This window comes from Leopardus geoffroyi, chromosome D3 (genome assembly GCF_018350155.1).
Source record: "Leopardus geoffroyi isolate Oge1 chromosome D3, O.geoffroyi_Oge1_pat1.0, whole genome shotgun sequence".
Taxonomy (NCBI): Eukaryota; Metazoa; Chordata; class Mammalia; order Carnivora; family Felidae; genus Leopardus; species Leopardus geoffroyi.
Window position 1 is genome coordinate 77,013,654 of NC_059339.1, and position 25,553 is coordinate 77,039,206.

At 47.8% G+C, this 25,553-nt stretch overlaps 1 protein-coding gene and 2 long non-coding RNA genes across 14 annotated transcripts in view; 2 read left to right on the forward strand and 1 right to left on the reverse strand.

Moving 5' to 3' along the window:
* Positions 1-25,553, reverse strand: part of ALPK2 (alpha kinase 2) — a 150,896-nt gene that overhangs the window by 68,158 nt on the left and 57,185 nt on the right. For 11 of the 12 annotated variants that reach the window (XM_045458303.1, XM_045458293.1, XM_045458300.1 and 8 more), the window contains one exon: positions 5,093-6,827. In XM_045458303.1, the coding sequence (XP_045314259.1) occupies positions 5,093-6,827 (1,735 nt within the window). Of the gene's footprint in view, positions 1-5,092; positions 6,828-12,759; positions 12,874-25,553 lie in introns of those variants that run through there. The other variant, XM_045458302.1, reaches the window with a different exon arrangement.
* LOC123588074 lies at positions 1,298-24,355 on the forward strand. The gene is made up of 3 exons (XR_006707684.1): positions 1,298-1,688; positions 12,827-12,982; positions 23,962-24,355. It is a non-coding gene; the product is annotated as an uncharacterized LOC123588074 (long non-coding RNA).
* LOC123588076 lies at positions 15,030-19,398 on the forward strand. The gene is made up of 2 exons (XR_006707687.1): positions 15,030-15,388; positions 18,931-19,398. It is a non-coding gene; the product is annotated as an uncharacterized LOC123588076 (long non-coding RNA).

The window sequence follows — 25,553 nt, forward strand, 5'->3', positions numbered from 1 at the left end:
AACAAAATCTTTTTTAAAAAAGCAAAATAATAAACAAAATAAAAACGATAATGCTCATTAAATGCTAACAGCATAATAGGTACTGCGATCCGCGTTTCATGTTCAAGACTTTAATCTTCATAACACTCTACGAGGCACTATTATCATGATTGTTATTATGATTTCTGTTTTCTGTTTTAGATGAGGAAACTGGGTCTGGGAGAGCTTCGGGAGTTTTTCCCAAGGTCACGGGGTCAGAAAGCAATAGTACAGGACCCAAACGCAGAGTCCACTGCATGACACGGAGGATGAGAACAAGAATGGAAGGAGAAGTCACAGTTAGGGATGAGGACGGTGCTTTGGGGTGGGGGCAGGGAAGGCAACTTGAAGCACTTTGCAGGATGTTGGCCTCGCAAGATGAGAGGAACTGAGCTGGCAACAAGCCGAGCGAGGCTATTTCCAGGCAAGAAGACAAAAGAAAACACTGCATGTCTGGGAGAAGGCTTCATTTACCCGCCGAAGAAAGCGGCGTGTTTGTCCGCTTCGCCGCTCAGAGGTGGATGGGAGCAATATGGCAGAGGGTCTTGAAGGCCAGGGGGATGTGGTAAGGTCTTCCTGGACCTAATCAGCAATCCGTAAAAGCTAACAAGGCACTGATGAGGCCAAGGTTATATGTGAATCTCCAGCATTCACAAGGGAACCCAATGCAAGGTGTTTACGGGTTAGTACAAAGTAATCGATTCCCAGGGCCAAAAAAGCAATGGGAAGCAATGGGAAGCAATGGGAAGTGATTTGGAGAATTGGTATGTGAAGGGAACCAAAGAATGAACACCAAAGGCCGTAAAGTGGTTGAGACCAACGATCTTTATGGAATCAACGGAATTAAATCTAGTTCCGTATGGCTGCTTGTTCTTTCAATTATTGAGTGCCTACTGTGTGGCCAGCACCATTCCCAGGACTTGGGATAGATCAGTGAACAAAATACAGTGACCAAACTCCCTGCCATCAAGGAGCTCACCACCTTGTGTGCTTAGTGCTGATTCCCGATCAGGAAGATTCTTAACTCTCAAAACCTAAGATTCCACTTTCATACTGTACTCTTGAGATCCCATCACCCCAAAGAGAAATGCAAATCTCTCTAGCGTGAAGCTGGGCAGCGATGCAGAAAGACAGACACAGCACTTCTGACTCAAGAGCGAGGGCGATCTTACCGCCGGGTGGTTACAAGGAAACTTAAGATGGGCAGGGCGTCAAGACTTGCCTCTGAGCTGGATCATAAAACCAAAAGCAAAACCAAGGTGAAGGATTGGCCGTGTGACCCTTGAAGATGATTCAAGTTAGCCTGGGGTACCCTCTCTGCTTTCCACTCCCCAACTGGGATTAACTTTGGAATCTTCCATAACTGTAGAGAAATTGGGGGCTCTCCAATCCTAGCCTGGGTAAACACTACTTCAAGACAAATCGGAATGGCCTTGCACTGTAAAAGCAGGAAAGGCAGATGGGAAATAAGTCCACTCGTTTAGGTAGGAGATATTCTACAATATAGCCTTGTTCTTAGAACACAGCAGAATGAGAGGTCTGGGATTTTCCTCAGAATTGCTAAAAGCAATCTACAGATGAAGAGAAACTGCTAAACGATAAGCTGATGGTCATTGTCTCTCCCCTCCCCCCAAAAAAAAGAAAGAAAGGAAAAAAAAAGACACCTCAAGGTAAGTGAATGAGGCAAGAGTCAAGAGTGGGCAGATTTATTAACATTACCCCCAACCAAGAATTTCTAACATTTCAAATTTCAAGTTCCTGCAAGCTTCAGTTGTCTGAGAATAAATGTCTAAAATGTCTTTTTGTCTTAGTTATAGAAAGATTCACCAATTTTTTTTTTGTGGTATTTTAACAAGTTTGATTTAGCTCCTAGTGACCTTCTCGTGCTTTTGCGTCACATTTGCAGTGATATTTAGGCCTTTGGTGGAAATTTGGCTATATTGTATTTGCATGTAAGAAACATGGGCCTCTTCCACAGTGAGACTACTGACTTTTTGCATGGGTCAAAAAATGGGCACTCCCTGACCACTGCCCGAGGTGGGCACTCACTGTGCCCACAGGTGCCCACAGTCCCTGTAGCATTTCCCCACTTTTCTTTTTTTTTTTAATTTTTTTAATGTTTATTCAGTCTTTGAGAGCAACAGACGGAGCACGAGTGGCAGAGGGGCAGAGTCAGAGGGAGACACAGAATCTAAAGCAGGCTCCAGGCTCCGAGCTGTCAGCACAGAGCCCGACGCGGGGCTCGAACTCACAGACCGGGAGATGGTGACCTGAGCCAAAGTCAGATGTTCAACTGACTGAGCCACCCAGGCACCCCTCCCCACTTTTTGTTAAGGAAAAAAAAAAAATGCCACAGATACAGAGGTACTATTTCTTTCTCTCTCTCTTTTTCTTAAAAAATATTTATCTATGTATTTATGTACTTTAATGTTTATTTTTGAGAGAGAGCGAGCGAGAGAGACAGAGTGCGAGTGGGGGAGGGGCAGAGAGAGAGGGAAGCACGGAATCTGGAGCAGGCTCCAGGCTCTGAGCTGTCAGCACAGAGCCGGATGTGGGGCTCGAACCCACGACTGTGAGATCATGACCTGAGCCAAAGTCGGGCGCTTAACCAAGTGAGCCACCCTGGTATCCTTATTTATTTATTTTTAAGGGGAGGGAGGGGTCGGGGGGGGGGCGGGGAGAGAATCCCAAGCAAGCTCCACGCTGTCAGGGCAGAGCCCCACGCAGGACTCGATCCCTTGAACTGTGAGATCATGACGTGAACGGAACACAAAGAGTCAGACACTTAACCGACGGAGCCTCCCCCCCTCCCCCCGCCAGGCGCCCCAGTCCTATTTCTAACTTGGGGCTGCACAGAACTACTCTTGAATACACAATTTCCACTCACGCTTCTGGCTGCCCTTGAGTGACAGGCCAGCTCTGCTACTGGGCACAGCAAAGTGAGAACAGCCCTCCTACCTGCACGGGGCAAGCTTTCTAGAGAGTCACTTAGCCATGCCACAAAACACAGGACGCACCTCAGACCTCGAGCCGAAAGCAGGAGCGGTGAGTGCGTGTGAGTGCAGAAGCAAGGGTCCCACAAGAACTCTGGTGGCCACAAGGATGTGCATGAGACCGTCGACTGTGGTCCCGGAGATGGCCCGTGTTATTTAGCTGCGTTGGGCTTGCCGTCCCCAAGACTCCGGTCTCAGACTGCAGTTAGGGGCACAAGCCGAAGATGACAAAGGGGGCTCCTTCCTTAGCCTCCCCTCCTTGTTGGCAGGTGAGGAAGCTAGAACTTGCCTCCCCCAGTGGTGGGTCTAAAACTAACTTTGTCACTCTCCTCTTCCTCTCCACCTGCTCCTCGTTGGCCGCTTTACCCCCTCCCCCCCACCCCGAACTTTTAATAGTCATGGTAATTTGCCCAATAAAATGCTTGATGTGGATGAACAGTTGTAAAAAGGTACTTATCTGAGCCAGGAAGAGCATCTGATGACTAGAAAAGGAAACGCTATGTTTATTGACATGAAAAAATTAATACTTCAACTTAACTTTGTATTAATATTTTGCTAACCCACGTCCATAAACTTATCCTGGGTATGCATCTGTGCTCATTGGCGTGCGATCACCCCAGTGGTATGCGAAACAACAACATAGAAGGGGCGCCTGGGTGGCTCAGTCGGTTAAGCCTCTGACTTCAGCTCAGGTCATGATCTCACAGTTTGTGGCTTCGACCCCCGCGTCGGGCTCTGTGCTGACAGCTCAGAGCCTGGAGCCTGCTTGGGATTTTCTCTCTCTCTCTCTCTCTCTCTCTCTCTCTGCCTCTCCCCTGCTCATGCTCTTTCTCTGTCTCAAAAATAAACATTAAAAAAATTTTTTTTTAACAACCAAATAGTACAAAGCTGGCTCTCCTGCATAAAGTATAAACATGACTTTTATGTGACAGAGTTTGGCCAGTGGGGCGGAATGATTTGCTCAGGAAAAAGCTACCTCAGATCTGGAGATTTTTTGATTGGCTATTTTAGGACTAGGTCTTTAGAAACCAATGTATTACATGTTTACTTTTTCACAGAGTTCAGTAACTGAATGCATTTGGGAATATTTCATTTTCTTTGGAGAATGCCTGATCTATAAAAACAATACTAGGTTCCTAAACTATGAAGTTGGGGGGTGGGGAGGACGAACATAGTAAAGTAGGATGGTAAAAATAACTGATTAATAACTTGTCTTAGGTAGTTATTTACGAAAATAAAATCTTGGCCATGGTACAGCATTAGTTCAAAGCCCATTTGGGACCCTTTAAAATTAAAAATACAATAAATTCATATATCAAGCACAATGTCTTTTGTGCATTGATTATTGCCATGAATTTAATTCCATCTCTTTCAAATACAACCCCCCCCCCCCACCCAATCAGGAATAGTGTAAAACAAATTTACTTCCAGGCAGTATTTTCTTAGCCTCTTTTGTATTTGTGATCTCAGGAAAACAAAACAAACATTGGTTCAAAAATCTACTTTGATTTTTCGGCACAGAAAACCAACTCTGTCTACTTTTCCCAGCACCACTAAGTGAATTCTACAAATCATTTAGACCACCGAAACCTCTCATTTTACTATGAATTCTGATTCCAACTAGCACTTAACATTTTTCAAGTGCTCCTGAAAAGTGACTCAAGCAAGTTTTGTTTTGTTTTTTTTCCTTTTAAAGTCTACACCCAAAACACTTGCTTGCAAAACTTTCTGAAAAGGGACATTGCCTGGTGAAACACATGCAGTAGACAAAATATCAAATTTCTTTTTCCAGCTGTCCAGAATCCCATTAATGCCTCTTGCTTCTATCTGTCTTTTGCTATAATTAGGATGGCTTAGGGTTTATTTGGGCCTTTTTTCAAAACCAGATTTCCTTCTTACCAGCAGCAGCTGTCATTCACAAATACCCTAATGGTGCTGGGAGACTTCTTGTGATTTACATTGTGGTACGGCGATCATAATATGAAATGAAGAGAAACACACACACGCACGCGCACGCACACGCACACGCATGCACCCACAAATACCTTTCATCTAGTAATTTTTAAAAAGAGGAGTCTTACCTGAGGATGAGCACTGCCGTCTGGAGCCCCGCTTGGCTCAAATAGGGTACTGACCAACACCCCTTCTCCCTCGAAGTTTGAGTTCCCTCCTTGGCGGGGTGAGCCCGGGGGAATTCGCAGGGTCTCTGCTTCTTGCGCTGCTTGGGCTGGAACGGCACATTCTCCTGCACGGAACTGAGAATTCCAATCAACAGCTTCTGCTTTGGCATGAGGACCGTCTCTTTTATCACTCTGGGCTAATGGGCGCTTAACGGGCTCTTTGGGATAGAGGAGATTAAGGGTGGGTTCTGTTGTGCTTTCTTTCAAGTGGGGGCTCAGCTTCTTGGGTTTTCCTTTGGTTTCTGGCCGCCTCACCCCAGCAGGTATCTCGGAGCCCCTCTTGCTCAATGAAACCTCGTCCCCTACTTTTTTCTCGGCTGCAATCTCCAACCACTGGTCCACCCCTGAGTTTTCTAACTCACCAGACAGACGCTTCATCGCCGTCTCTGTCACCGCTTTATCCATGTTTAGCAGATTGTCACTGGTGAATTCCTCTCCTGCTTGGTGGCTGTCTCTGGTTTCTCTTCGAATTCCTGGATAATCATTTTCAGCAGCCTCAGAAGCAGTGGGTAGTTTACATCTCGCCTGGTCTGTCACTGTAGACGTTACATGCCGGTGAGGCCCCAAGGTCAGAATCATCCCCGCTTGCAGGGATGAGGGACTGTGGGTGGAGGCTTGGCTGCTCCTCACCCCTACTTCTTGGGGTTGTGAGTGATTACCGCAGAAGCCACTGGTGGCATCCATAGGCCCCATGTCATCTGACACCCAAGGCCCACAACCCATTTCACTGAGGAAATGCTCACGCCCACCCGGGCCACACGAACCGAATTCCATCTCTTCGTCATTGCTTTCTAATAAAAAAACCTGCCCAGTCCCCTGCAGGTCCTTTTGCCAAACTGCATTAGAGTAATCCGTCATAACGTCGGAACATTCCAGATACTCTAGGTCATCATCTGAAAACTCCTCGGTGCAGGTTAGGGTTATCTCTGGGCAAAGTTCATAGTCGCTGTCAGAGTCTTCGCTGGACACCTGTGGGCTGCCTTGCTGCTGAATCGTGGCCCTGTCACCTGGGCCATCGGATGTGGCCGCCACCGCCAGCGGTAGGCTGAAGCTAATGTATTTCTGCACTCTGGGATTCGGATGACCAGACTTGAAGACGTCCTCAAGAGGGCCATCACTGTATAAGGCCCCATCCACTGGCCTTGATCCTTTGGAATGCACTGCCCTGTGGCAATACACATGTTGCTTATCGGGAATACTACTTGATTTAGAAAAAAGCCACCCATCCGCAACTTCCTCCGTGCTGTCCGGATCACGAGCCTCTTCGGTCCGCCTTGCTCCTTTAACATCCAAGGGATTTTCAGAACCGGAGGCACCAGTGTCATTATTGGCCAATAACCGGAGCGAGCATGAACGGCTGAATGTGGAGGACGCGGAGTCAGCTGACATGGGACTATCTGAGGGGACACTTTCTTCGCCCCTACGAGGATGTTCTTTGTCATCAAGCTGGTTTGCTTCTTCCTGCATGCTTGACTCTGTTGCATGTTTCCAACCCGTGTCCCCGCCACCTTTGGGGTTAGGGGAGAGCCGTGGGTTCTTTGCTGAGCACTTGACTTCAATGGAAGCAGAACAGCAGATCATTCCAGAACAGTTTTTAGCAGAGATTTGATAAACAGCGGTGTCATCTGGGGTACAGCTAGGATGAAGAAAACACACTTGGTGAGTTGGCCGTGTTTGGATGGGCATGCCAACATTCCTCACATCATGGCACAGAAAATGACCATGGTTTTTTGCTGCACACTCAAGGAGATCTGTGATCTCCCTGGAAAGGGGCTTGTGGTCAGAGTCAGCCAGCTTCTGAGTCCCAGCTGCCCTGGAGCTGAGAATCCAGGAAGCCCGGCATTTTCCGTTAAGACCTTCCCCAGTCTTACCCCAACTTGAAAAATGATGAGAATTATTCAGACGAATGGGGAAACATCTCACAATCTAGTTTCTCCTTCTCTCCTTTTATTTTGAGTCCTTTTTACACTATAGGAATTTGAAAAGGCATTATTTTCTGGAGTGAGACATTGTACACAAGTAACTGAAGTATTCGACCTCAGGCAGTGGACAGCATAAGCAGTAACTGTTTTTAAGACCATGCTAAGAAGGCATGGTTCTTTTTTAAATTTTTTTTTAATCTTTATTTATTTTTGAGAGAGACAACGTGAGACTCCAGGGGAGGAGCAGAGAGAGAGAGGGAGACAGAGAATCCAAAGCAGGCTCCAGACTCCGAGCTGTCAGCACAGAGCCCGACACGGGGCTCGAACTCAAGAACCGCGAGATCATGACCCAAGCCGAAGTCGGACGCCCACCCGACTAAGCTACCCAGGCGCCCCTAAGAAGGCATGGTTCTTGCCAGGAGGCTATAAAGACGCCACACTGGGATTATGTGTAGGAAGAATGTGCCCTTTCCTCTTCATTTTACATGACTATGGGGTCTAAACCATGACCCATGAACCCCCTGGCCAGAAACCCATGCCCACATGCCATCCTGACTTACACAGACTAAGCCAGGTGCTTGGCTTTGGCCCAGCAGGGACAAACTTGACTCCTGGATCATGTTGAGCCTGCTCTCCCTGATCCAGGAGGGACGGTGCTCCTGTGTCCCCTCCCTTTACTGACTGGAGCTCCATGGAACCTTGAACCTAACAGGCTTTGCCGACCTCTCCTGCTAGGGCCTTTCTCCGGGCTCTGCAGTCCCAGGAAAAGCCTGTTGCACTGGCTTTATAATTTGCACTCATAGATCTCATTTGATCTCAGTGTAGCTGTAACATTGCTGGCCTCACTCTGCATTATCCGGCACAGAAGTAAATGAGCATTTTCAGAAGGCGGGAGCTGTGGGTTGGCTCAGAATTAGAAGTGATGTTTAGATACTTATTGCCTGATCTGTGTAAAATACGCGCACACATCTAACCCAGAAGGATCAGTGTTAGACACCGGATGGCACACCGTCTTCCTTATTCTCCTTCTTCTCGCCGAAGGCCCCCCTCTGTCTCCCTAAGCTCATATGTGCTCATAAGCCCTCCATAGTCACGTGTGCTCACATATGCCTCATTTTCAAAACACCACACACTAATTCCAATTTTCTTAATATCTTGCCCTTTTTTGTAATCTGGTTCCCTAGTAGAAGCCACACAGGGGTGGCTGAGGGTCACCAAGCTGGACCCACAGCTGATATTCAGATTTGCCCTGGGCAACAACCCCGGGAGACTGAAAGTTAGGGTCACTTTCTAGAGGCAACAACACCTGCTGCTCCTGTATACTTCACGAGGTCATTCTGAGGTTCAAATGAGAAAATCAATGTGAAGGGGCTTCGTAAAGCAGAAACTTTATGCTACATATATGCTAAGAATGTAGAAGCTCTGGGGCGCCTGGAGGGGGCTCAGTCGGTTAAGTGTCCAACTCTTTTTTTTTTTTTTTAATTTTTTATGTTTATTTATTTTAGAGAGAGAGAGAGAGAGCGTGAGTGGGGAGGGCCAGAGAGGGAGGAAGACACAGAATCCAAAGCAGGCTCCAGGCTCTGAGCTGTCAGCACAGAGCCCGACGCGGGGCTCGAACCCATGAACCACGAGATCATGAGCTGAGCCGAAGTCGGCCACTTATCCGACTGAGCCACCCAGGTGCCCCAAGTGTCCAACTCTTGATTGCGGCTCAGGTCATGATCTCACAGGTTCATGAGTTCCAGTTCCATGTGGACGGTGAGGAACCTGCTTGGGATTCTCTCTCGCCCTCTCTCTCTGGCCCTTTTCCTCCCCCTCTCTCTCAAAATAAATAAGCTTTAAAAAAGAATATAAAAGTGCTAAAATGATAATCATGTGATGTGATAGAGGTATTAGCTAATGCTACTGTGGCAGTGATATTGCAATATAAATGCATCAAATCAAAATGCAGTACACCTTAAAACATACACAACGCTGTACGTCAAATATAACTCAATTAAAAAAAAAGAAAAAGAAGAAGGATGTGAATGTACTAAGACCAGATTACCTCTGGTTCTCAAGAACTGTGCAGAAGAATCACCAGGAAACTCTATTGAAAATTCTTGAACCAGAATCTGTGGGTGAAAGTCCTGAGAATCTGCTTTTAAAGATCCCAAATACAGGGGCCTGGGTGGCTCAGTCAGTTGAGCATCCGACTTCAGCTCAGGTCATGATCTCATGGCTTGTGAGTTTGAGCCCTACATTGGGCTCTGTGCTGACAGCTCAGAGCCTGGAGCCTGCCTTGGATTCTGTGTCTCCCTCTCTCTCTGCCCCGCCTGTGCTCTCTCTCTCTTTTAAAGTAAAGAAACATTAAAAAAAAATTTTTAAGGTCCCAAATACATTCTGCTACAAATTGTCCTTGGTCTGCCCTTGGAGACATCCTCATCACTTATGCTTGGGTCTCTTCATTTAAGCCAAATTAAGGCTGAACAAAGAGAAAGGGGCCTCTGCCTGAGCTCCACATGGCCTATACCCTGCCTACCCTCCTCTTTTCCAGTAGTTCTGGGAGACCTGGCCTCAGCTAGGAACTTACAAGGAGCATCAAACAGTACCATGGGCTACTGGAAAATTCTAAGTAGTTGGGTTGATTTCCTGATTTATCCAGACCAGGATCCCTATGCCAGAGAAACCACCTGCCCTGAAAGTACCAGGACTTGTGTGGAAAAAACAGAAAGGCAGAGAAGAAAGTAAGGTAGAGAGATCAAAGGACCAGGTAAAAAAGCAGCAAAGGAGGGAGCACCTGGGCGGCTCAGTCAGTGAAGCATCTGACTCTTGATTTCGGCTCAGGTCACGATCTCAGGGTTCGTGAGATCTAGCCCTGTGTTGGGTTCTATGTCGATCATGGAGCCTGCTTGGGATTCTCTCTCTCTCTCTCTCTCTCTCTCTCTCTCTCCCTCTTTCCCTGCCCCACCCCCACCAAAATAAATAAATAAACATTTAAAAAAACAAAACAAAACCTACTAGGGGAAACAATCGAATTTCTGCGAGAACCTTGTTGGTCACTTCTGGGCTAAGTTGCTCCGTGGAGACTAGAGGAGCAAGAGAAGCTCCAAGGAGGGGACTTTGGTGACAGCAGCTGAAACGGTGTGAGTAGGACTGGGCTTTAGAATCTTTGCAAGATGCTGGCAGAGTGACCTGTGTGCCCCACAGTGATTTGACAGGAATGCAAAAACATCCCGGAAGAAATTCCCTGAACAATTCATTGCGTTCCCTTCTTGACTGTCTTTCCTTTTGGCCGAAGGACGCAGCAACATTCCTGACTTGCTGTGAAAGTCTTGCCAGAATGACTCTACTTGCTGGAATACTCTTTGTTCTTTCTAAATTACTCATTTCCATATTAAAGAAAAAGAGGTACGTGTGACCTTAAGTGGGTGGGGCTTCCTCTGGGCTTGAACCCCCTGGGTTGGTCTAGACCAGAGGTTCTTAAATATTATGACGGCAGGACCCCTTTCCACGCTCAAAAATAATTGAGGACTCCCAAGAATGTTTGTTTATGGGGTTATATATCACTATTTACCATATTAAAATTAAAACTGAGAAAAGTTGAAAACATTTATTCATTTAAAAATAACAAAAATAGGGGCACCTGGGTGGCTCAGTCAATTGGGCATCTGACTCTTGATTTCAGCTCAGGTCATGATCCCAGGATCACAGGATCAAGCCCCTCATCAGGCTCTCTGCTGAGTGTGGAGCCTGCTTGGGATTCTCTCTCTCTCTCTGCCTCTGCTCCTCTCCCCCACTTGTACCCTCTCTCTCTAAAATAAACAGTTTTTTAAATTTTTTTTTTCAACTTTTATTTATTTTTGGGACAGAGAGAGACAGAGCATGAACGGGGGAGGGGCAGAGAGAGAGGGAGACACAGAGTCGGAAACAGGCTCCAGGCTCTGAGCCATCAGCCCAGAGCCTGATGCGGGGCTCGAACTCCCGGACCGCGAGATCGTGACCTGGCTGAAGTCGGACGCTTAACCGACTGCGCCACCCAGGCGCCCCAACAGTTTTTTAAATAACAAAAAACAAACTGATTACGTGAGCATAAATAACATATATTTATGAAAATACCCATATTTTTCTAAAACAAAGTAACATTTCCTAAGAGTGGCATTGCTTTACATTTGTTCACACATCTACTATCTGGCTTAAAAACCAGCTGCTGCTTCTCCGTTCATTGTGATACGATACATTGTTTTGGTTGAAATACATGAAGAAAACCTGGCTTCACGCAGATATACTTGGAAAAGGAAGGAGTATTTTAATAGTCTTTCCATATGATTGCCAAAAATCTTTGAAACTGTACAAAGAAGCGGTTGCAATGCGGAATCTGAAAGCCTATCAACTAGTTACATAAAATCCAATCATCTGTATTTTCACATGCATCTCTACCCACTAGAGAATCAAGAGGAGACGTGAGCAGACAGAATAGTCAATGAATTTGAAGGTGATTGAGATGATCCAGTCTTCAGAACAGAAAGAAAAAAGAATGGAGAAAAGTGGGCAGAATCTCAGAGACCTAGGGGACACCACCAAGCTCGCAACATGCATGAAGGGAATCCCAGAAAGAGAGGAAAGAGGCAGAAAGCATGTCTGAAGAAAGTGGAAGTCCTTAGTTCAGAGAAGGGACTGCAATGATAGCTTAAAAGCTTGGATTTTTTTTTTTTTTAATTGAGGTGTAACTGAAATATAACATTACATTAGCTTCAGATTGACATATAACATTGCATTAGCTTCAGATGTACATTGGCTTCAGACATATAACATTACATTCGCTTCAGATGTATCAAATAATGATTTGATATTTGTATATGTTAAGAAACGACCACAGTAAGTCTAGTTAACATCGATCACCACTCAGAGTTACACATTTCTTTTTCTTGTGATGAGAACTTTTAAGATCTATTCTTAGCAACTTTCAAATATACAATACGGTATTATTAGCTCCAGTCACCATGCTGTATATTATGTTTCCAGGACTTACTTATTTTTTAACCAGAAGTTTGTGCCTTTTAAAAAAGTTTGGGTTCTCATCACAAGCAATAGATACTATTAGTTTTCCTTGAGGTGACAGGCCTACTTTGTTTCTTTTCTTTCCTTTTTTTAAACGATTTTTTGTGTTTATTTATTTTTGAGAGAGAGAGACAGAAAGACAGAGCGTGAGCGGGGGAGGGTCAGGGAGAGAGGAATCCAAAGAAGGCTCCAGGCAGCGAGCCATCAGCACAGAGCCCGATGCGGGGCTCGAACTCACAGACCGCGAGATCATGACCTGAGCCAAAGTTGGACACTCTACCGACTGAGCCACCCAGGCATCCCTAATGTTTATTTATTTTTGAGAGAGAGAGAGAGAGAGAGAGAGAGAGAGAATCCCAAGCAGGCTCTGCGTTGTCAGCAGAGAGCCTGATGCAGGGCTTGAACTCCCAAACCATGAGATTATGACCTGAGCCTAGGTCAGACAATTAACCGACTGAGCCAGCCAGGTGCCCTGATATTCTTTGAAATGCCTACATTTCAATCCCCACCATGACTGCACCCTCGGGTGGTGGGTTTTCACACGCATTACTTCACATGTCTATTCATTCACTATCCCAGTGACACAAACAAAACAGAATGACTTACTCCACGTAGGCTGCAAAGTAGATTTTCCGGCTCAGGTTTCTTCTCTTCTTCCTTTTGTCTCCTGAAGGTCATTCCCCTGCTCCCCAGAAAACTCTCCCCGCAGAATTAAAATTCCTGAAACTCAAACCATGCGATCTGACCAGACGCCCCGAAGACGGTTCGTGGGAGACGAGGCTCAAGCTTTTGGCTTGAGGTGAGATGTGGAATCTTCTCTGGATCTCAGGTACTGTTCTAGTTTACCATGGTCTCCACTTCCCGGGGGAGGAAAACAAGTTCTGGGAACAAAATGCCTGCCGTGTTTTCATCGGTGCAGCCAGGAATGCAGAGGTGGGGAGGCCTCCAAAGCCCCCGCCTTCTGTCCCCACCCCGTGGATTTTCTGAGCCTCTCCTGCCCATGCAGCAGGGAGGAGGGAGAGCGCTCTGCTCAGTAAATACTTACACGATGACATCTGCACCCTTGCCAGGTGAAGGTCAAAATATTTTCTTACACTAAGTGTCTGTATTGTATTACTTCCCTAAGTGCTACTATCGATTTTATCGATTGAATCATTCAGAATAACGAATGGAGTAAGAAGGGCTTGGGTTTTTTCATGCCCCAAACCTATGTTTGTTATAGAGTTGGAAGAATTCTAATATTAGAAACACACAGACCTTCTTGATCGCATCTTCTGCAAGCAGCTACGTGTATTTCCAAACTGATGAGGAGTTTCCGCACACATTTACCGATTTACTCATTTATCCAACAGATTTAATGAGCCACCAGTCCGAAGACTGAAAGGGGACTTGGAGCTGTGGCCCTCTGGACCCTGCCTCCCTCCCTGCTGTGTCCTTCTTTGCTCTGCCCTGTCTCTCTGAGCTGACCCTTGAGGCTGTGTCTCCCGGGCTCCCAGCACTGCTGGCTTCTTGCTACCCTGGAGCACAGGGAGGCAGGAGATTGGAGAGGGGGGAGAAGGGGAAAGCCAGCCTCAGGTGGCATTTCTAATAGGCTGCATATACCCCTTCTGCCCTGTGACCCAGAACTAGCAGTCCTGCGGCCTCCCTTCGACGGAGCAGCCTCGGAGACGGCAACTTCCTGCTGACGTGAATCTCTGGGTGACCCCTGTTTGGCTCAGTTACCTATATAACCCCGCATTTCATGCTTGAAAATAGCTTTTGTCTTCCTGGTTAGACCCTGAATGATACGGAGATGATCTAGTTTACTGGAACTGAGGCCCAGAGGAGATGTGACTGCCTTAAGTCACACAGTTAAAAAATGATCAGAAGCGTCTACCGTGTGTAAGGCACTGTGTTGGCCTCCTTGTAGAAGACGGACGTGGTAAATTCCTAGGCCCTTGCTAGGAGCTTCTCATCCAATAAGAGAAATGGCCTATCTATACCAACAGCTACAATGCAGGACAGTGGGTGCAAAAGCTGAAGCAGGCCCAGGAAATACGCAGTAGGACTTTGGCAGGAAAGTTGGTATATGCCTGGGGTTGGGGAGGGGGCTGATCATTCCAGGCAGGAGGGACGGCCACAAGGTGAGCCGCTGGGAGAGTTGTGGGCTCAAAGGTAGAGCCACCGCTTTATTTATCATTTAAACAGGACAGTTTAGAGAATGAAAAGGGACACTATTGATACACCGTGACCACAGGCAGAAACCAGGGCCATCCCAGGGAAACTGAGGCCGACTCAGGTAAATCAGGAGGTACGGTCACCCACCGGGAGTTGAGCAGGGGCCTGGATCATGGGACACTTTCCACCGAAGACTGAGGAGTTTGGACCTCAGGCCCCAAATGGGACTCCCTGGGAATCAGATCAAAGCAGCCATTCAGGGAGGAAGGGAAGCCATTCTGTAAGATGCTCCCCACAAGTGCACGGTGTACCAGAGTGAAAATGGAGGGACCCTGTTCTCCATACGTGATGTGGCCTGTGGCCCCCGCTTGAGCAGGGACACCTCATTCTCCCATATGTCCTGTTGGACCTACAACAATATTAAGTCCCAGCCCAGTGTGTGGGACTTGAGAAAGGAGAGAGAAATTGATGGTATAGGACCTGTTTCCTTCCCCAGGGGAAATGCCAATTTTGCAGAGAGAGAAGAAGACTTTCGGGTGTCAAACAGGGAGCGGTATGCAGTTTGCAAACTCTAGCGTCACCGAATCCCCAAAGGCACAATCGAGGCAGGGAGTGCTTCTGGTGCTAGGAGGGGACAGGTCAGGGTGGCCCGGATCGTCAGACCTCATGCCAGGAGCGTGGAACTTGAGCACAGGGGGAAGGATTACATTTTGGCTGGTGGGAAAGGGGGGAGGGCATTCCTGGCAGATGTACCAGAGCTGGACCGAGCAGGTCCTGTGTTAGGGACAGGAAAGAAAGGGCCCTGAAGGACAGGAGCAGTGGGCCGAGAGGCTCAGAGTTCCGCTCAGCAGCATGGCCCACGGGCAGACTGCAGGGGAAATCCTACTTTTCTCCTTCACCCAATTCTGGCCCGATGAGAGAGCAGATTGCAAGGCCAGTATGACACAGGGGTTAAGGGACAGACTTCGCAGCAAGACGGCCTGGGTCCACACGCTGCCCATTCACCGTGTGACGTTGACAAGCTACCGAAGGACAATACCTGTACCTACACCAGAGGTTGACAGGAGGACGACGGCAGGTAATTACTAAAAGTGCTTAAAGCAGGGCCCGGCACGTAGTAAACACCGACCTGGTAGTTCTCGGCTCTGGATGCCCATTACAATCACTCGGGATGCATTTTATTTTTTTTTTTATTTTTTTTTTTTAAATTTTTTTTTCAACGTTTATTTATTTTTGGGACAGAGAGAGACAGAGCATGAACGGGGGAGGGGCAGAGAGAGAGGGAGACACAGAATCGGAAACAGGCTCCAGGCTCTGAGCCATCAGCCCAGAGCCCGACGCGGGGCTCGAACTCCCGGACCGCGAGATCGTGACCTGGCTGAAGTCGGACGCTTAACCGACTGCGCCACCCAGGCGCCCCTCGGGATGCATTTTAGAAACAGCAGGGCCAGAGAATTTTTAGGGCAGCGAAGTACTCTGTATGATACTATAATGGCGAATACACGTCATGACACATTCATCCAAAAGCATCGAATGTACAACACCAAGAGTGAATCCTAATATAAACCACGGACCCTGGCTGATAATGACAGCTCACGGAGGCTCACCGATAGTTAACAACCGTAACGCTCCGGCGGGGGGATGTTGACAGTAGGGGAGGCTGTGCGTTGGGGGGCAGATATGAAAACTGTATTTTCTGCTCACTTTTGCAATGGACTTAAAACTGCTCTAAAAAATGCAGTATTTCATGGGGCGCCTGGGTGGCGCAGTCGGTTAAGCGTCCGACTTCAGCCAGGTCACGATCTCGCGGTCCGTGAGTTCGAGCCCCGCGTCAGGCTCTGGGCTGATGGCTCGGAGCCTGGAGCCTGTTTCCGATTCTGTGTCTCCCTCTCTCTCTGCCCCTCCCCCGTTCATGCTCTGTCTCTCTCTGTCCCAAAAATAAATAAACGTTGAAAAAAAATTAAAAAAAATAAAAATAAAAAATGCAGTATTTCAAAGGGGGAAAATACCAGGGTCAGGGCCCTACCAAAAAAAGCAATGAAGCAGCCTCTCGAGGGTGATGGGCTTTGCCATGCTTATTTTTTAAAGCTTCCCAGGTGATTCTAAGGGGGAGGTGGAGCCCAGAAGCACCTAAATGAATTTTAGCTCTCGTATGGTCATGAAGGAGGTAGGGGAATCGGTAAGCTGATGGAAGAGGGAGTATCTTTGCCTGGGTATGTATCAGGCGTGATTTCTTGGCTGTATTTTGGCACAGAAGTGCTAAGCTTTTGACAGCCTTTTGAATCTCTGGGAGCCATGCAGGCTGACCGGATATTCTTTAAACGTTTTTTTAATGTCTGTTTATTGTTGAGGCAGAGAGAAACAGAGCATGAGTGAGGGAGGGGCAGAGAGAGAGAGGGAGACACAGAATCCAAAGCAGGCTCTAGGCTCCGAGCCATCAGCACAGAGCCCGATGCAGGGCTCAAACCCACAAACCGTGAGATCATGACCTGAACCAAATTCGGATGCTTAACTGACTGAGCCACCCACGCGCCCCAAAATTACCTGACTTTTTAAAACATTTTTTTTAATGTTTATTTATTATTGAGAGACAGAGAGAGACAGAGCGTGAGCATGGGAGGGGCAGAGAGAGGGGGAGACACAGAACCCAAAGCAGGCTCCAGGCTCCGAGCTGTCAGCACAGAGCCCGACGCGGGGCTCAAACCCACAAACCGCGAGATCATGACCTGAGTCAAAGTCGCACACCTAACCGACTGCACCACCCAGGCGCCCCTGACCAGATATTCTTTAAATAAGAAATGAGCAAATGGACTTCCAAAGGGAAAAAAGCCTACAGCATTATTACCATCAGGCTTAGTTAACAGACAACCAAACCCTCTTGGCAAAAGAAAACTCAAGCATAGCCGGAAATAGTCCCTACCCACCACCCAGGCTAGCACAATGCCCAGAATGTGTCCAGAAATCTCAAGGTACACTGGGACAGTAGGAAAGCTCCTACATTCAGTTGTAAATCCGTCTATGACAGACAAGGCAGCTTGAGAGCAGGACCGAGGACAACATACCAGCAAACACTGGAGGACCCAGAGCTCTTTTATAAAAGCAAGTCAGCTTAGAATTTCTGAAAGACCAGCACTGCTAACTCATCAAACACCCGGCATGCCCCAGACCAAACTCTGGATTTTCCCACCCAAACCTGTTTCTTGTCTCAAAAATATTTCGTTCTACCCATCGCTCAGGGGGCACGCCTCAGAGTCCATTTCTCACCCCCGCTTCTGCATCCAATCCAGCGGCAACTCCTGGAAGATGGGTCCAGAACCTGGCGGCTTCTTGCCACCTGCTCCAGGACCACCCTGGATTGGGCCACTTCATCTCTGGTCTGGATTATGGCATTGATGCTGCGGGGGGAGGGGGGGTCTTCCCCGCCCTGCCCGGTCTCCTCTGCAGCCACCGTGACCTGGCACGCTCCCATCTCCGGCTTCCTGCTGCCCCTGCTGGTCCCTCTGAGAACACTCTTCCCCAGCACAACCCCACCCCTCTCCCTCTCTTACCCTTCACACCTCTGCTCATAGCACCTCAGCAGAGCCACCTCCTGTCCTGCGACTCTTTCCCTCCCCTTTCCTCTTTGTCACCCGACACTACTGATTTTGCTGGCATCGTTAATGCGCGACTCTTCCTCTCTCCCTGTCCCATGAGACCAGGGTTCACTGTGCTCTCTACCGGGTCCCCAGGGTCTTGATCGGCCCTGGCATACAGTAGGCCCTCCATTAATCCTTATTTTTGAAGGCAGTCCTCACGATCGCTTCTTTTTGAGTTATACTCCAGCACACATGTTTGTAGATTCTGTTTTAGAGGACAGCTGTGGTGCAGGGAAATGCAGGGAGAGAGGGAGACACAGAATCCGAAGCAGGCTCCAGGCTCTGAGCTGTCAGCCCCCCGCCCGATGCAGGGCTCGAACCCACAAGCAGCGAGATCGTGACCTGAGCCAAAGTCGGAGGCTTCACGGACTGAACCACCCAGGCGCCCCTAGAATGTTTGGCTTCTAATCCTGGCTTTGTTCCTAACCAGTTGTTAAGAACCTGGATGAGTCCCGTGATCTCTCTGGGCCTTGGGTGATCTATAAAGTAAAAACCAATTGGGTCTGACCAATTAAATCAGATCTTCTGAGGGGTAGGACCTGAGTATCAGCATTTTTTAAACGTAACAGAGAGCCAGGAGCGGGATGGGCTCCCCGTGTGTCACTGGGTACGGGAATCGCCTGGGATCTTGTTAAAACGCAGAATCCGATGAGGGCCGGGACGCAGGCAGTCTACCAAGCTCCGGGGCTGTGGCTGCTGCGGCTGCCGCCGCTCTAAAATCAAGTTTGAAGGCAAGGTCTGTGAGTCACTTCCAGCCGGAGGACTCCAATATCTCTAGAGGGTGAAAGTCCCCTTATTAAATTCTCAGAAAAAAATAGCAGCTGTCACTTGACTTGCTGTTCAATTTGAGCTGAGTTCCCACTAAGCAAATGCCTGGCAAGCTGCCCCCGCAGGCAGGAATGTGGGTGTTAGAGCTGGTTTTGCTTATATATATCTTTTTTTTTTTTTTTTTTTTTTTTTTTTTTAAACCAACTGCTGGACCCAGGCAGGGAGAATGCACGAAATCAGACCCGAGAAATTCTCTCTCTAAAGCATCCTGGGAGACCTGCGGTCAGGGAAGAAGCCATCACCATGTGACTGCGTCTCTTTGTCTGCCATTCTGCCGGAGGCTTGGTGCTTGCTAGGTCCCGCTCTGTCATTTGGGCCATCTCACCACGCCTCTGCAGCTCTCCCATCGCCTGGCACCTGGGCATGAGCAGGTGGAGCCCCTGGCAGCCGGGAGGAAATTATCTTACAATTTTACTATTATTTCCTGGCTTCGCAATCCTCTTACACAGCGTGGCCTCTAGAGTTAACAGCTGGCTGACCACCAAGAAGCCACAGTAATTCAAATCGCGTCCTCCCCGTTCACATGGCTGCCCATGGAATGGTTCTGCAAGGAAGGATACGGTTTTCTCGACCCTGGGAGGGTCCCTGGATGGGTCTGAAAATTAAACTGACAAGGACGGATTCACATCTGCCTTTCATTTTTGAGTTATACTCCAGCACACACGTTAGGAGATTCTGTTTTAGAGGACAGCTGTGGAACAGAGAAAGGCATACACTGAATTTTTGCATGGACGGAGGAGCCTTCCCAAGAGAATGAAGACCCAAAGAAGTGACGCGAGCAGGAACCTTTTATACCTTTTAGACAAAGAACCAGTCAGTTTGTGAAGAATCGATAAGACAAAAGGGTTTGGGCTAGAGGTAGCAAATGGTGAAGAAGTAACGAGGAAGGTAAGAATGAGTCTGACAAGGTTTGTATGGATTTCTTGGCCCCCAATTCCCTGTCTCTACTGATAAAAATGTCTTCCCTTGCCCTGGCACCAGAAATATACCCTTCACACAGAAGTTTTATGACCTGTTACAGGGAAGAAAGGAGAGGAGGGTTGAGATGTGGGGCTCAGACCTTCAATAGAATAACAAATCTGGTCGATCCTAACAATGAAACACTAAAAAAACAAAAACAAAAACAAAAACTGGCCGGCAATAAAAGGAATGAACTATCGACACACCAGAGGACCCAGATGCTTCTCAAGATAATTATGTGTAGTGAAAGAAGCCAGATACAAAAGAGTACGTGCTCTGTGATCTCATTTATATAAAACTCTAGAAACGATGAGCTAGTCTCCGGTGATAGAAGGCCGTTGGGTTGCCGTGTGAGGATGAGTGGGCCGAGAGAGGCAGCAAGGCCGGGCTGCAAAGGGGACACGGGGAAATTGTTTGAGGGTGATAGATACGTTCATCTTGATAATGGTGATGGCTTCACGGGTGTGTGTATGCATCAAAGCAAACCAAATTGGACACTTTACATGTAGAGTTCACTGTGTGTCAGTTACACCTACGCAAAGCTGTTAAATGTACATATATACGCACACACACAAACACACACACGTTATGTGAAAAATAAAGCGAGATAAGAAAGGTAGGACATGCTGGGGGCAGACAGTGCTATTGGTGGCTGGGTCAGAGAAGGTCTTAGTGCTCAGGGGAGTTGGAGCAGACATGAGAACTAACCATGGGGCCGTGTGGGGAGAGAACATTCCACGTAGAAGGAAGACAAAGTGCAAGGCCCTGTGCGAGCAAGCTGCTAGACCTGACTCATGTCTCTGAGTTCGGAAATGGCTCAGAAATGAGTTAAGGCATCAAGATCTGGACAAAAGAATTGTCCCAATGGGGCGCCTGGGTGGCGCAGTCGGTTAAGCGTCCGACTTCAGCCAGGTCACGATCTCGCGGTCTACGAGTTCTAGCCCCGCGTCAGGCTCTGGGCTGATGGCTCAGAGCCTGGAGCCTGTTTCCGATTCTGTGTCTCCCTCTCTCTCTGCCCCTCCCCCGTTCATGCTCTGTCTCTCTCTGTCCCAAAAATAAATAAACGTTGAAAAAAAAAATTAAAAAAAAAAAAAAAAAAAAAAAGAATTGTCCCAAGGTTCACATACAGTTTTGCACCTGCCCTGACCACCCAGGTAGAGTCCATGTCTTTAGCCTGAGCCTGGCTTCTTCTTCTTTTTTTTTTTTTTAATTTGAGAGAGAGAGAGAGAAAACGTGAGTGCACAAGTAGGGAGAGGAGTAGAGGGAGGGAGGGAGAGAGAGAGAGGGAAAGGGAGAGAGAGAGTCTTAAGCCGAGTCCATGTTCAGCAGGGATCGCAACGTGGGGCTCAAACCCACGATCCTGGGACCATGACCTGAGCCAAAATCAAGGGTCAGATGCTCAACCGACTGAGCCACCCAGGCCTCCCAAGCCTGGCTTCTTAACTCAGCTCACTAATCTGCACCAAGATTCTCATTCAAGAACTCAGAGATCTGTTTGACCCCATCTTCTCTGAAATGGGCAGGCAGCCTGATTCTACTTTCAAATTCATGACCAAGAATGACTTGTGTCTGACAAAGTACGGACCTCAGAGTAGAAAGAATAAACACTTACTAAGCATCTGCTAAGTTCCAGGCACTGTTCTAAAAGCCTAATGTGTATTATCTCATTTAATCTTGACTCAACCCAGCAAGGTAGATACTATTAGTATTCCTATTTCACACGTCTAGCAACTGAGGCAGACAGAAGATAAGCAACATGCCCAATTAAGAGGCAGGGCCAAGACTTGACCCCAGGCAGTAACCCTTGAGCCATCCCTCATAAATACCCACACGTGGCCTCACAGAGTGTTGCAAATCCCTGACTCTTACTCAGTAGCCCCATATCTGCCTCCACTGGCCTGGTCTAGGCCTGTCCCCGTACATGGCTACGATGACTTCCACATTTAGGGAAATCCATGGACTGAGCTGTGTCCCCCTAACATGTCTATGTCGAAGCCCTAACTCCCAATGTGATGGTATTTGCAGATGTGGCCTTTGGGATGCAATCAGGGTTAGATGAGGCCATGAGTATAGGACCCTCGTGATGGGATCAGTGCCCTTATGAGAAGACACAGCAGAAAGCTTGCTCACCATATGTAGAGACACAGCGAGATGGCAGCTGTATGCCAGCCTGGAAGAGGGTTCTCCTCAGAACCCCCCATGCTGGTATCTTTATCTCGGACTCCAGCCTCCGGAACTGTGAGAAATGAATTTCTGTTGGGTGAGCCCCCCAGCGTGTGGAATTTCTGAGCTGACTAACGCAGTCAGGGTCAGGGGGACCAGGCCAGGTCCAACCCCCTCTCACGGGTCCAGCTCATTCTTGGCTTCATCTGGGGCTCAGGTGTGGCCTAGAGGAGGTACTCAGGTTGGCCTTCCCCACCCATATGAGGGGGACTCGGGCTGAGGTCTGGGCTGAGAGTTTGAGATGCTGGGACTGGACCAACCTTGCAGGACTCAGAAGAAGGGAGAGGGCAATCCAGGCAGTTCAGAAGCGATTAGAGTCTGGAGGCAGGCAGAGAGGAGGTTCGGGGTCCAAGTAGCCCAGAGAACTAACAGCAAGACGAGGAGGGCGGGTGGAGGCAGAGGCAAGAGAAGCCCCCGGGTGTGATGGGGCAAAGGTGGAAGTAAATTTCATGGAAGCCCTTGGCTAAGTGCACGAGAGGTGGAAAATAGAGCTGTGCTGGCCAAGACAAAGACACATGTTCCCAAACCAAACTTTGTTCTTAGTGCCTCTCCCACCCCCACTCCCAACCCCCTGCCCTGCACCTCTCCCTTCAGAGGTGGAGCAAAGCCCATGCCAGGACTCACAGGGCCTGACTGGTTCCCCCTTTTCCCTCAAGGAGCTGTCTGCCCTTGCCAAGTACCTTCTTTACGATGTCGCCCTTTAAAGAGGGAGTCGGTCAAATGATTGCTAATACTAACGCCGTGATTTTTCCGTCAGCGAGACTCCCCATCGCGTCGATCATCAGAAGCGTTGGGTCACGACTCTATGATTACAAATTAAGACGGAACCCCAGTTGGCCCAAAACTCCCTTAGTGTTACTGGTCTGCTCTAAATCCTCAGAAGGTGTTGATGGAGTGGCATTTACAAAGATATTTAGCACATGTCCAATTTCCAGTGACGAGTGCACCTTTCGCTGCCCTGATGTCTTGGGAGGGGCTCTTGGATCAACCTGTCACCTGCTCCCAAACTAGCATTGATTTGCCCCGGAAGCCAGCACCGTGGGGGGAAGCAATGGCCCAAATCCAGCCCCCAGGAAAAGATGAGCGTCCCATAGTGCAGCTCCCATAACCATGCACACACTTACCTAACCAAAGTCAAAACCAGAATGTCAGGACAGGCTGTGGATTCTCAGCACGGAACTATCACCCTGGGGACTAAATGGGAGTTTCTCATCAGACCCTCAGGACTCATTCAAGAAATGCTCTAGGCAAGGTCTGAGGAATGAGTGGAATGCTGAATTCATTCAAGAAGAATGCCATCTGGGCTCTGTGCTGGGAACACAGAGGCCTTCAGGGTGCCGAAAGTTCTCCCAGTCACCCTTAAGACTTATTACACCTACTTAAGCTTGAGGGAACACAAAGTTCACAAAATGCTTTCCTACCTCGGATAAAATGCCTTTTCTGTCTTAGCCAAGACATAACAAGATTCAGTCATCTTTATTTCTACCCCATGGTTCCTTGATGAAACACGTTAATTATATTTCATCCTCCGAGAGGGAAATAGCGGGGGGGGAGAATGTTGCCAAACTCTGCTATCCTTCTTACCTCCAAGTTGCCCTATTTTTTTTTAAATCACTTCCAAAATTAAGTTCATTGTGGGGCTATGTTCAAATTGCATAAAATAACTATCATTTACAGAGTATTCTAAATTCTTTGTACATGTTGGTTTCCTCTCCATACCAATCCTATGAAGCAGGTACTATCATTATCCCCATTTTGCAGATGAGAAAACTGAGGCTCAGAGAGGCTAAGTAACTTGCCCCAGATGGTACAGTTTGTAAGATCTGGGATTCAAATCCAGACAACTTGGCTTCAGATCCTTGCTCTCCGTGGTGCAAATAACCTCCTGTCCTTTGTGAGCAAAGTTGATGGTGACAATTCTACTGTTAACAGGATATGTGCCTTGAAGCGTTTCTTTCGGGAATAGAGATATTTTTAACTGATCTTCCTATTCTTATTTGCCCAGACTCTTTCTCGACCAACGACGCATGTGTTTTAGATGTTTGGCAAGGAGCTTGGTTTTCCCTGGGTGATCGTGTACAGAAAGAGGGTGATGACCTCCAGGAACCAAAGTCTTGGGCTCAGACAACAAGCACGTATTGACAACTCTTTGCTACACACCAGAGACGCTTCGGGAATATAACACAGTTTCCCAGCGCTCCTGGGGGCTGTCCACCTAAACGTGAGGAATAACTAAAAAGGCTAAGACATCATTAAAGTCGCAGATTCCACCATCTAAAAAACAAACCATCCAAACAGGGTTTCGGGTATAAACATGTATGAGAAAAACAGCTTCAACTTCTCCGTGTGGGTCGCGGCTCACCTGTTGGATGTCGACGTCTTTCCTGTCTTTGAAAATCCACCACTGATTCGAACACTGTTCAAAACCATTCATGCAAAACGATCCCGGCTCTAAATACAGCTACTACAAGCCAGGGCAGAGTGATTCTTCCAGAGTAATTCTGGAACCATGCTGCTTTCAGGGAGCGGGCAGGAAAAGGGTATTAATCACTAACTAGTTAGCATTTGTTACAAGCCTAACGCGCACGCTGCTGACCATTCTGCGTGAAGAATCTCACTTAAACCGTCCCCCCGAAATCATTTTATGAAGACACCACAGCACAGAGAAGTTCACGGACTCGCTCGAGGCCACACAGCTAATAAGTCGCAGGGCACGACAACAGCAGAAACGTGGGCCTGGAGGAAGAACCTGGAGAACTATGTCGTCATTGACAAGCACATGGGGCTGTGGGGATCAGAAATAACAGAAATCCCAGTCCCTGCTGCCCCTACGAGCTGACCTGCCAACGAAGAAGGGAGGACAGAAGCGAGGCAGAAGGCACTAGCTTCACACAGCCAGTATCGACCAGGCGGTGAGCAAAGAGTCCCATCTTCACGGAGCTTTGTCCAGTCAGGACACAGACAGAAGCCAAATGAAAGCATATCAAAATCTCGAATAATCGATACCCAGTTTGAGGCATAATTGGAAAAATCTTCCTTGCTCCCTTGCCCCCTTGCCTCCCAGGCCGCCCAGGTGAACTCAGCTGGTATTTTGGGAGCCAGGGCTACGTTATCACAGAAGTCAAGGTCGGCAAATGGCAGCACTTTTTTTTTTTTAAGAATGCTCAGATACACCATGTATTAGCTTCCCAGAGCTGTCAAAACATATTACCACAGAGAGGTAGCAAAAAAAAAAAAAAAAAAAAAAAAAAAAAAAAAAAAAGAAAGAAAGAAAAAAGAAAAACAACAAAAATTTATTGTTTCACAGTTCTGGAGCCTGGAAGTCCAAAATCAAGGTGTGGGCAAGGCCATGTTCCCTCTAAAGGCTCTAAGGAAGATTCTCCTTGCCCCCTCCTAAGCTTCTGGTGGCCGTGGCGGTGGCGGTGGGCAGTCCTCACATTTCCTGGCTCGCGGCCGAATCACTGCGGTCTCTGCCTGTCTTCCCACAGCTATTTCCCCTCTGTCTGTGTCTGTTTTCTCCTTTTTATAAGAACACCAGTCATGGTATTAAACCCCACATTAATCCATCCACCTTAATTCAAATGACTACAGCTAAAG